This window comes from Lepidochelys kempii, chromosome 1 (genome assembly GCF_965140285.1).
Source record: "Lepidochelys kempii isolate rLepKem1 chromosome 1, rLepKem1.hap1, whole genome shotgun sequence".
Lineage (NCBI taxonomy): Eukaryota > Metazoa > Chordata > Testudines > Cheloniidae > Lepidochelys > Lepidochelys kempii.
The window spans coordinates 237538323-237551474 of NC_136380.1; the positions used below are offsets into that span (position 1 = coordinate 237538323).

The window sequence follows — 13152 nt, forward strand, 5'->3', positions numbered from 1 at the left end:
GCCGATGACAAATATCCCAGACACTGTGATTGGCTGTCTGTTCATATATATTTGCCCTCTACTGGATGGCATGTCAGACCTGTACATGTATGATAATGTGGCCTTCCAGTGGCTGCCCACAACAGAGGATAGAAGCTCTCACACTACTACACACATGAGCGTGTTGCATGGTTATAGATCAGCTTAATAGGAAATTAGTCAAAAATCCCCTACCTAGTTAATGCTTGATACAGAATTTTTTTTCCCTTCTCAGTTACTGTATGTAAAACACAAGGATTCATGTTCTGGCTGGCAGGTTTGGGGTTACTACAATACCACCAAACAGAGCTAGTTGGTATTAGGGGCTGGGAAAGCTAAGCCTCGGTCAATAATGCACCAGTTGTTGGCTCTGCAACAGATACTGTTAAGTCGCTATGGCAGAGGTTCTCAAACTGTGTTTACGAGCCACTACCTGATGTTCCATGGAGAGATGACAGATCTCTGAGCCTGGAGAAGGAACAATCAGGTGAATTGGAGAAGGGATGAGGAGAGTTTTAAGCAAAGTCTGGCTCTTGCTGGTCCTGTGGGAGGGATTTTTCTGAGCCTAGTGGTTTGGGTAGGTTGACAGGTTCCAATGCTGGATGGACTCAATCCAACCCATGATGTAAAAATCACTTTGAAAATCTAGTCAACATGCAGGAGAAAGGTAGGAGAGTATATGAAGCAAAGAATTTTCTATGTAGTGTGAACTTTTTGGATCTAGCCTACAATAATGTATGGTGATTAGTAATGGGAAAGTGTTTAGTGATTTGGCTTTGATATGCATCCAAAAGTTTGAATTTTTGAGGTCAGGTTGGTAAGCTCTCAAGAACAAGTTTCTTCATGAAATAGCCAATATGTCCTGCTCTCAGTGTGCTTGGAAGTATTTTTGGGCAATATTTCAGTACTACCATTTCTGGCTGAAACTAGAAAGTTCAAGATTGTGGAAAGTGAACCAAAGATTTAAAAATAAAACCCTTGTTAAGGGCCTGGATGCAGGTTCAGGTAGGTGGTTCTTTTATTTAAATTGGTTCACTCAGACCCAGTGCTGAAACGAGTATTAGGAAAGTAAAACTATTTTCCTAATTTACTTGATCTTGAATATAGTGAGAGTGTGCTGTAAACATAGTGGACAAAGCTCATTAACAATCAATGAAATGGACAATCTGGTATATTAGACGATCTTACCAGTAAAGTCGATGAGTTAATTGGATGCTCTGTAGAGAGCGACACAGCAGGAGTTTCACAAGGGGGCTTTCGAGACTCCACTCAAACTTGATAACCTTAACAGATAGAGAAACCACATTCACTTACATGCTGTTTCTGTTGTGTTAACTTTAAAACAAAATGGCCTGACAAAGATTTTATTTATTTATGTATTTAATTTATTTTAAACGTGACAACCCAATAGATGCAGAACATCCCCAAAAACGCCGTGGGCATAGACAAGTCAGGACTTTAGCATCAACCTTTTTTTGTGAGGACAGTACAGGTGCAGAGACTAAATTCAATCTGATCCTGTGAGATGTGCTTGGAGACACACCAGTCCCTCTGAAAATTAAAAATAGATTCAAATTCCTAAATGATTCCCTGGAATTAAAAACAAATAATTTAAAAAAATTATACTATATATCTATATCTATCTAAAACAATACTGTAGCACCTAGAGGCCCAAACTGAGATTAGAACTTGTGCTAGGTACTGCTCAGATATATTGTAAGAGACATTCTCTGACCCAAAGAGCATAAAGTCTAAATAGACAAGACAGATACAGGGTGCAAATGGAAAGACTTGCCGACAAAGATTTTCTCTGAAGCACAGGATATGGGTCACTTGTCAGGATTATCTGGGTCTCTCTCACTTAAACATTTCCCTGCCATTACAGGGGCCTCAGCCACTGGTGCATCTCTGTCCCACCTATTCTTTGTCTGTGGCACGTAGTAGTTTAGTCTCTTGTGGACTGTACTACTTTGGTCTAATTTAAGTTGTTGAGTTTAGTGTGCAGGTGCTGGGTGGTGTTGGTGGCCTGTGCTATCCAGGAGGTCAGACTAGACATTCTGGTGGTCCCTTCTGACCTTAAATTCTAGGATTATGACTCTTTCACAATCTATAGTTCAGTCCTCTATTAACTTAATTATTACATGCCATTGAAAGTGGTTTCTTCCTGGGTTTCCCCCCCCCACTGCCCTCCCACAAGCACACACCCCAGCATAATCTGAAGGGTTCTGACCCCACAGGAGCTGTAGGAGAAACATTTATAAAAGACTGTATGAAGGAAAGACAATATTTTGGGGACAGTCATCTCTTCCTGGACCCCAAGAAAATATCCACTGAGCCATGGTTGCAAACGCTTGAGAAAACAGTTGGGACATTCTGTCCTACATCTTATAAAGTGTTTTGGGATCATTTATGAAGAAAGACAACGTATATAATGAAAGATTATTCAGCACGCAAATTGCTCTCTTCCATCCACATTGGTGGCATCTTTCCCCCATCCTTACATCAACTGTATTTGGCTATTTTGCGTAGATATCTAAAAGTAAATAACTCACTGTGATTCCAAACACTACTTTTCTTGCAGAGAAGCCCTGCCACTACCAGCCATTGATTTGATGGTGTGTGCTATTGGTCGTAACTCCTTTTCTTTTTTTTTTCAGATGCTATTTTTTTTTCCAGAGGAAGAACACACAGAAATCCAATCAGCAACGTTGAGAAGCAAACCACATTCTCTTGAGTAGAGCACAATCTATAGTTCAGCCCTGTAGTTAACTCAATCATTGCATCAGCTGATCTTACTTTCTTGCTTATTCTTCCACTAATGTATCAATCAGACTGAAAGAATTAAAAGTGTTTAATGAAGTCATTGATCTGACTAGAGAACTTCCTTAGCTATCAATTTTTTCATTACCTGAACCAGCTGTGGGAGGTATTCCAACAATTCATCATTTGACAGATTTTCCATTTGTTGGACTGCAGTTCTGCGAATGTCTTGATCTGGAAAACTAGCGCAAAACAAATAGAGGTCATTAGGTATTACTGAGCTGCTGCTGATACATTACAATTCTCATGACTCTCAGCAATACAAAATGCTAAAGAAATGGGAGAAGAAGATCAATCAGTTTTACAGTAATAGGAGTCAAACACATATGACTGATAACTTAAATTGCATAGATTTTTACTATACCTTACAACAAAAAAACATTACACTGATCTCCATGTACCTCTTTTCGGTTGAGCTATAATTACCAATTCAGTCCCATAGTTACACACTAGTATATGAAGCAAAGTATGAGCTTTCTGCAGCTCTTTTTCAGAACTGGCTGACACTCAGAATTTCCATTGCATGGGAAATTCCAACATTTCAACATTTGTTTTTGTTCTGAATCAGAATTAAAAGATAAACTTTTGAAATTTCCATTGGAATATTTTTTAGAAAATAATTGTCGATTCATTTTGATTTTGACTTTTATTATATATTATAATTTATTTATAATACAATATAGAGTGTGGAAACAATCATTTCAAAATGAAAAATCAAAATGCTTTTTAAAATTTTTTTTCCAAAATGAAATTTCATGGAAATTAACACATTGCCTTGGAAAGTTTAGATTTTGATGAAACATCATTTTCCAGTGGAAAAATGTTCCACTGGAAAATTTTCAACTAGCTCTATATTAAGGACAAAACTTCATGGCTCAGGAGTACAGCTGGTCAGAAAGTCTTCATTAAAAAAATGTTCTGGTGAAATATGGCTTTTTGACCCAAACCAAAAATTTTAGCAAAACATTTTTCAGTTTTTCATTAATAAACCAGAAATTGAGGGAAAAAAATCAGTAAAAGAATTCAGCTTTCACTTTCAAAAACTGAAAAATTCTCAGAGAATTTAAAAAAAATCATTTGAAATATTCTGCAAAAAGTAATTGTAATTTTTGACAAGCTCTACTCAGCAAATTAGTAATGGGCTATGCAGCTTTTCACCTCCAGAGAATTTGCTCAACTCTGTCCGAAGTCATTAGCATCATTACCATCGTATGTTCAGGGGACACACTGAAATGGGTTGATAGGCTCAATCCAGTCCCTTCAGGTCAAGCATCTGCATCACAGAAAACAACAAAACCCCACCACTTCTAAACAGACACTATCACTGGGAGTTTAAGGACATCTGGTGCGCAACTTTCACTGGATTTCAGTCCGACTTCAGAGCCTAACTCCTTTAGGCTCCTTTGAAAAAATCTCAGGAACAGTCTCGTCTATTTGATGCTCTAGATATGGATGACAAGGGCTGACAGGGGACTGAAAACTGAGCTGTCATTGAATCCAAAGGGGATTCCTTTCAGGTCAGGCCAGCTGCACATTAGCAGAGGCAGTCTGGAAGCTGGCATTGCTGATGCCCATGCGATGTCTGTTCTGTAAATTAACAGAAGACTTCACTCTTCCAAGTCATCAGTCAGGGCATTCAATTCACTTGAAAATAAATGAAAACTAAAATATGAAAGACAACAACAAAATAGAAGCAATGGTCACCAGCAGAGTAATAAAGTTTCCACAATTGAGAGAGACTGAAGAACTTGTGTAGGCAGTTTTGTGCAGAAGTGTCTGGGTACCCTGGAATTCTAGTGAGGTACTTTTAAGTATAATCAAATTTAAAAAACAAACCAGAAAACCCTACACACTTTGATAATCAAATTGCTGTGTGTGTTCAAATAGTTTTAAAAAATGGAATGACTATATTTTGGACCTGTTAGAAAGCTCCAGGTTCTGCACTGCATTCATAGCCCATCCATAGCACATCCCTTCCAAACTCTTTTTTAATGATGCCACTGTGTTTGTCTCTTTAATATTTTGTTTATCTTTATGGTGCATATTTGATGATGTTTTTAATATTGTCTAATTGTTTGTGTAGTGCTCAGAGTACCGTGTGTGTGTGGGGGGGTGTTTTATAAATAAATGATCATTTTAGTCCCAAATTGGTCTATTTTACAAGAGTTAATTATTTTGTAATGTCAGGCAACATACTATGAATTTGAAGCTGCTACTTTAATTTTTACATAGTTATTTAGAACAAAATGTATTTGAATGAAGATCACAAATTAAAAAAAAAACCCGAATCCCCTTATTATCTTATCATCAAACTAGGTAATTTCTCCAAAGGGTTGTGAGCCAAACTTGCACTGATAGTATGGGAATCAGTACCTCCCTTTCCCCTCTCTCCTGGTTCAACAGGTTACTGGAGAGTGAAATATATTCTATACAGGCACCAAGTCAAGCAGAAAATGTTATTACTCAGTTACTGCTTGTCCTTGGGAGCAGTCAATGCTCGAAGATGCGAAATGTTACAATGACAAAATTCTGTTTTCTCCCCAACCAGACGAAGAATGAGAAACCTTCTTATTTGAACCGTTCCAGAAAATCCAACTGCTAATGGTTTGATTCCTTAAAACTAATTTGCTAAGACCTGTAGTGTGAAATGTGTCTATGTTTCTAAATTATTTTAAAGAGATCTGTTTAGTGTCACAATGCACTGAAAGGTGTACACACTGAAGTAAAAATCTAGAGCTTGCTTCAGCAAACATGGCTCTTGCCACTCTGTTTTTGGATGAGATTCTGTATTGCTCTCAGTTACTAAACGGTTTCGTTCAGCTTGTATATGTGAAGGTCAGTTTGAGGTCAAGCAGAACCCTTCCAAGGGAATGAGTAATAGACCAATTGTGTTAACCAAGTGACAACTTGTTCAATCCAAACAGTAACCACCATCCCTGCTCTTGAATTTTTGGGCTGTTTGGGGCCACAGAGAGAGCATTTAGTGGTGCTGATTCTTTTTCTATTTATCTGTATTTCAGGATTATTTTGGTTAGGATGAACATTGAACATCCTTAGAAATATTAGCTCCACAATGTAAAACTCAGTCAGTATTCTGCCATGCCAAAGTAGCATTCTTACATTCTACTTCTTAAAAACTATTACGATTTGGTTCAGAAACCCTATGTGAATCAGAAACTTAAGAACATAAGAACAGCCATACTGGGTCAGATCAGGGATCCATCTTGCCCAGTATCCTGTCTTCCAACAGGGGCCAATGCCAAGTGCCATAGAGGGAACGAACAGAACAGGTAATCATCAAGTGATCCATCCCTGCTGCCCACTCCCAGCTTCTGGCAAACAGAGGCTAGGGACATCATCCCTGTTCATCCTGGCAAATAGCCATTGATGGACCTATCCTCCATGAACTTATCTAGTTCTTTTTTGAACCCTGTTATAGTCTTGGCCATCACAACATCCTCTGGCAAGGAGTTCCACAGGTTGACTGTGCGTTGTTGAAAAAAATACTTCCTTTTGTTTTAAATCTGCTACCTATTAATGTCATTTGGTGACCCCTAGTTCTTGTGTTATGAGAAGGAGTAAATAACACTGCCTTATTTACTTTCTCCATGCCAGTCATGATTTTATAAACCTATCCTTTGCATTACTAGAAATTCCAGCTTCTTCTAGCCATGTAAACCATTTAGGTGAGAGGGGTCCTTTAGTAAGGACTTGTTGACATGGTGAATTACTACATGGCAAGCTCGTATGCTGCAGATTCACAGTCAGGCTTACTGTGCAGTAACTTGCTACGTAGATAAGTGCGGAGTCATCTAGTGAATCTTCAAGCATTGTGTCAGGACTGATTTCAGTCATCCCTAAATTATTCCTGATCCTCCAATCACCTTGACCATCTTACTTGCATGATATACTCCTTTCTCCTACTTTTGTTCTATTTCTTCATTATCTTTTCAGGTACTGTGTACTTCATGGCAAGGACTCTGCCTTTCCATATATTTGTACTGGGAATGCATATAGGTGGTGCTACTGGTAAAGGGTAATACATAAAACACAATGTCAAATCTAGTCTTTAACAACATTTTGCAGCATCAGGGACTCCAACAATCTTTCCTTGGTAGCTTGTACTGTTTCTTGGAGTATTTCCCCTAGTGTTTCCCCTAAATGTCCTTACCACTGCTTTAAATGCATGATGTTTTAATCTTTCCTGACTAACTACTGAAAATAATTGACCACCTTCCTGTTTATAACTTCCCTTAATGTAGTTGTATCTCCTTTCAGACTTTACACTGACAGCTGAAACAGGATTCTGAGCTGAGTAAGCAAATTGCAATTTGCTTTGGAAGTAAGAACAACTGTTCTTGATTCTCTTCATATGGGTATCCAGAAAGGAAACGTGTTTTGAGCTACATCGTTCAGCTAAATCAGATCCAAATAAAAAACCTAGCACTGCTGAGGCTTCATGTGAATTTGTGACATTCCCTAGAGACTTTTAGATCTAAGAATCAATTACTACAATTAATGCATATCTATAGTTTTCATTTGTAACAGATAAAATAGTCTTAATTTTAATGTATGATCTCAAACAACAATATGTTGGAGAACTCATACATATTTGTTAGGTAGATAGGATGGAAATATTTTACTGTAGAGGTTGGAGTATTTTATAGCGTGCAATGCTCCTTTTAGTAGAGAAAGGTATCTCACATGCCGCCTTTCTGGCACATGCCACCTATGAGAAGTTTACCGTATGCCATGCAGTGCTGTAAGCCCTGCTCTCATTTTGTATAAACAGTTTACATTCTGCTGTGTTGTCCCACATGGTATTGCAAATCTGAGCCGTGAAATGAAGGATATAATATTTGTCAGAAATGTAGACAGCTACACTTCCAGACCAGTATAATCGATACATTGATTCCTAGAGCCTCAGAACTCCAAGAAGCGTAGGATACCATGTTGCTGGGTGCTTTATAAATGCCTACGAAGGCAGACAGAAGTGTCAATGAATACTTAAATGGATACGGAACTAAGATTTAGGTTACAAAATTAAGCTTTATTGTTGTGCTTTTTTATATTTATAAATAGATTGAGACTGGAGATTTACAGAACTTAACAAGAACAGAATTTTTTCCCACAATTTTAGATTTTTTTTTGTTTTACAATGAAAACTAGTTGTTTTTTAAAATATTATCATTTCAACATTCCTCTGCAGGTCTGTAAGCAAAATATTGAAGCAGCTTTGTGCTAATTCATGAAAATTAGAAAATGAAACTGACCAGTCTAACTTCATTATCTAGACTGAATGCAGTACAGAAAGTAAGCAAGCAGTATAAACGGTGAAAGGGACGTTTGATTTTTCACTATTATTTCAGTTGTAATAATCTAAAGGGATATCCTCTCTCGTGTGTGTGTGTGTGTGTTGCAAAGTCAAACACTCAAAAGTTAGGAAATGCCAGAATTAAGGATGCCTACGTAACCTGTGTGTACACATGGATATTCTTTAATTATGTAATCACATACTATTGTTTCCACAGAATCCCTGCCTTATTCAGTGCACAGGATGGACAGTGCTCACTTAATGAGCAGCTATTCAATATTTTGTTTTTTCCTCGTTTTTCTTTGTGTGGCCCCAAAATCCTGTGGAATAATAGTATGTGGTCATGTAATTAAAGAGTTTATCACAATGCACTTACACAACGGTGTCAAATTAAGGTGAAACAGGCAACCTTAACTCTGACATTTCAACATTTTGAATGCTTGACTTTGCAACCAGAATAATGTACGTTTTGGGTGTAATTTCTTAGATTTTTATAAAAAGAAAACTGAAAAAACAAATTCCATCACATGGTATCATCTCGACATCCACACAGTTCATCAAAAGGATTGGAACTTCTAAATCCAGACCTCTGCCACTTGATCAGTTCTGGGGTTGGTCTCTCTCTTGATCTGTGGCCAGATGTTTCATTGAAACTGGTATTTTCTCACAATAAGTTGCAGTTTCAACAAACTGTCATTTTCCAACCTAAAAAAATAAATTGTTGAAAAGTTCCCAACCAGCTCTTGTTCTAATCTCCCACCCCAATCATTCAGTCTTCTTCCAGTGGCTCTCCATCTCCCTGTCCAGCCATTCACAGTTTCCCTCATGTGGTCCCCAAACATCGTGCCCAACCAGTCCCAGTTTCTTCTCTCAAGGGTCCTCATCCCCATCCACCATGGTGCCTTCCAGTCATCTTTCTTCCCCATGTTTCCCATCCACACTGGCTTTCAGTACCAGACTCCTCGTCTAATCTCAATCTTCCCACACTGTATCTCTTGCTTTTTGTCCTAACTTTGCCCCACCAGTACCAGTTCTCACCCAGCTCTATGTCAGATCTATCTCCCCTCATCCTGCACTCCCTTCTTCTGCCAGTCACTGTCTCCTCCCCGAGACCCTCATCTGATTTCAGCTGCCCCTTGTCCCCAGGGCACCCAGTCCCCGTCTCCTTTCCCAGGCTTCCCCAACCTCAATGCCCAGTCCCAGTTTCCCTTAACAGTTTGGGACTTGCTTTGAAAAAAAAGCCCCCAAAATCTGAAATTCTAGAAAACATTACAGTAGTTTTAAAAAAGCACCACTTATAGTATATGGATGCATACTGGCTGTTTCCAAGCTCTGCATAGAGATCAGCTAGACAACCCTAATACTGACCCTCATACTGCATATGCAGCTCCCACAGATTGAGAGATACACATGACCCAACGTTTTCAAGTTGGGCTCCTGGGGCTAAATTCACTATTGAGTTACATAGGTATTAATTTGGCCCATAGATCTTTAAAAGGGCAGAATTTAGTCATTGCATTTGTACTTTATTTTTTTTTACATATTTTTGTGGCCTTTTGACTAAGGTTATGTCCATACTACAGACTTTTGCCAGCTTTGATACGTCAGTCAGGGGTGTGAAGAGTTGTGATCCCCGAATGACATAGCTGTGCTGGCAGAAGTCTCTAGCATAAACACAATTATATTGGTGAAGCTGGCCTTTTATTGAATAGCTTGTTTACTACACTGGTACAAATGCATCCGTGCTGGTGTTGCTGCATCCACACTAGGAGTGCTTTGCTGATATAGTATGCCAATATTTCTTTTCTAATAAAGTGCTCCTAGTGTAGACATATCCTAAGATCAAGTATACGTCAGTTTAAATATATGATATTTCCACTACTGGGAACTATATCCTGCATTGAAAAGTAATATAGCAAAATACAATATGTCCAATAAGTTCTTGGAATGTTTTGGGGACAATTTTATGTTTCAGTAGGTGGAGGAAGTAACTAGATGGACAGCCATTTTAGACTTGATTCTGACTAACAGGGAAGGTGGAAGGCATGTGAGTGAAAATCATCATGAAATGATGATTTTTGGATTCTAAGGAACAGATGGAGTGAGAGCAGCGGAATCAGGATAATGGACTTAACACCGCCCCCCCCAAACAGACTTTAACAAACTCAGAGAACTATTAGGTAAAGTCCATGGGAAGAAAACATAAGGGAAAAAGGAGTTCAATTTCTCCAAGGGACAAAAAAGCTGACAGTTTCTCCAAGGGACAATAGCAAACTATTCCAATGTGATGAAAAGACAGGAAGAATAGTAAGAGGTCAGTATGGTCCCATCCAGACCTCTTCAGTGACCTGAAAATTATTACAATCCTACGAAAACTGGAAGCATGGACAGATTGCTAAGGATGAGTACAAAAGAATAGCACACGCATGTAGGAACAAAATCAGAAAGGCTAAGGCACAAAATGAGTTATACCTAGCAAGGAACATAAAAAGCAAATAAGATTAGGTTCTATAAATACATTAGGAATAAGAGAAAGATGAAGGAAAGCATAGGTCTTCTACTTAGCGGGGAAGGAGAGCTAATAATGGACAACATCAAGAAGGCTGAGGTGTTTAGTGAAGATTGAAGTAAAATACGCATTAAAAAGGTTAATGATGACCAGATACTTAACACAATTAATATTAACAAGGGGGAAAGAACACAAGCCAAAATATGGAAAAAACAGGTGAAAGAATATTTAGGTAAGTTAGATGTATTCATGTCGGCAGGACCTGATGAAATGCATCTTAGGGTATCTAAGGAATTAGCTGAAACAATGTTGGAACCATTAGCATATCTTTCAGAACTCATGGTGATGAGTGAGATCCCAGAAGACTACTGCTTCTTCTTCAAGGCTTAGCCAGACAGTCAGCCATAGTGATCGTTTGCCATTTGGTCCGTTCCTGTGCAACCGCAAAGGCTTGACGGTCTGAGAGCCCCACATTGGAACAGACTTGATGAACCCATGTAATAGGGGGTCTGCCTCTGAGCCGCCTCCACCCCTCAGTTGGTGGAATTTTATCCCGAATGTTACAAGCCACCCAGAGAACAGCGTCCGCTGGAACATCTTCTGGCATTCTTGCAACATGTCAGAAAAACGTAAGGTGCTGCCTGCGGACAATGGCCCCAGTAGTCTGTACACCCAACCGACCAAAAACATCTGCATTACAAATGAAGTAATTCCACTTTATGCCCAATATACAATGTCGACATTTTGTGTGTAAAGCCTCCAGCTTTGTCCAGTCTGAGCACTGTAGTGTCCATGTCTGGCAGCTGTACAACAGTAATGGGAAGGATGCAGCTTGAATAAATCCTGAACTTGGTTGTCATACTAAGATGGTGTTGATTCCATATCCATTGTAAACGGTCCATGGCAGATGCTGCGATGCCAATCCGATGAAGAACTTCCATGTGAGAATTGGAGGAGCTGGCAAGTATAGAGCCCAGATAACAAAAGCTGGAAACTGATTTGACAGTTTTGTTGTTCAAAGAGATTGGAGTCCCGGGTGGACCTGGTTCTAGATTTTGCAGTTTTGTCTTTGACCATGAAACATGGAGACCAATCTTAGCTGATGACTCCTCCATATGCTGGAGTGCCTCACGAAATCAGTCAGGGCTCTGTACTAAAAGAACAACGTCATGAGCGTAGTCAAGTTGTGACTGAGAGATCACCGATCTCAAGGCCTATGGACCGGACGGAATGTTGCATTATGAAATCCATTGCCCAACAAAAGAGTGCAGGGGCCAAAACACAACCCTGCCTAACACCAGACAGTCATTTAAGGCACTGACATCTAGTTCCTCAGATGAACACGAGCAGCAGTTCCATTGTGCAGCTCTCTAATCAAGCCCAGCAGAGTGGTAAGGACACCTATGCCCTTTAAGGCCTTCTATAATGCGACATGGTCTACTGAATCAAATGCAGCCTTAAGATCAACATATGCTATGTGCAGAGGCTTCCTGAACTCACGATGTATCTCTGACAACAAGCGAAGGGCCAAATGGCATCTAATGTGGACCTGTTCCTTGTAAAGCCTGACTGTTGGGGACAATGCTTCGGATGTAGCAAAGGCTCCAGGCATGCCAGCAAAACATGCACAAATACCTTCCCTGGAATGGAGAGCAAGGTGATCGGCCTATAGCTCTTACATTCTGTGCGTGGTCCCTTGCCCTTATAGAGTAAGATCACAATACCGTCCTTTCAGGCAGTTGGCAGGGTTCCAGTTCTCCACACCAGATGAAAGATGACCAGAAGTGATTCTGCTACAGTATCAATAGCACATTTTAGTAGCTCTGAGGGGATGCCATCAGCACCAGCTGCGCAGTTTAGAGATGGCACACTTCACTTCATCCAGTGTTGGTGCATCTGGATCCAGAACCGCAGTGACTGCCAGATCATCCAGCTCTGAACAAGAAGCAGCTGGAGGATGGTTCAGGACACTGTGATAATATTCCACTCAGTATGAGAGAATGTCATCATCCGATTTACATGGATGGCCTTGGCTGTCATTCAGGATGCCATTTGTAGTGACTACTTCTTGTCTGTTGAGGTTGCGAATGGTGCGGAATGCTGGCTTCAAGTCACCCCTGGTTAAGCCAAATTTGACATCATTAGCCACTTGGTTATGATATGCCTCACAATCATGGAGTGCCAGGATGACTGGAGAAGAAGACTGGAGGAGAAAAAAACATAGTACCTATCTATAAAAAGGGGAACAAAGAAGAACCGAGGAAATTATAGACCAATCAGCTTGAATTTGACACCTGGGAAGACACTGGAAAAATTACTAAACAATCAATTTGTATGCACCTAGACAACAATAGAGTTATAAGGAATAGTCAACATGGATTTGTGAAGAATAAGTCATGCCAAATCAACTGTGACAGGGTCAGGCCAGATGGCTAGAGGAGAGTGATAGAAGGCAGATATATTAGCCCCAGGTTAAGTAGGTCCCTTTTCC

At 39.6% G+C, this 13152-nt stretch overlaps 1 protein-coding gene across 1 annotated transcript in view; it reads right to left on the reverse strand.

Annotated features, from left to right (window-relative positions):
* Positions 1–13152, reverse strand: part of PIK3C2G (phosphatidylinositol-4-phosphate 3-kinase catalytic subunit type 2 gamma) — a 278262-nt gene that overhangs the window by 166719 nt on the left and 98391 nt on the right. The window contains exons 16-17 of the mRNA XM_073335036.1: positions 2927–3020; positions 1207–1301 (exon numbers count right to left, since the gene is read on the reverse strand). Coding sequence (XP_073191137.1) covers positions 1207–1301; positions 2927–3020 — 189 coding nt within the window. The remainder of the gene's footprint in view (positions 1–1206; positions 1302–2926; positions 3021–13152) is intronic.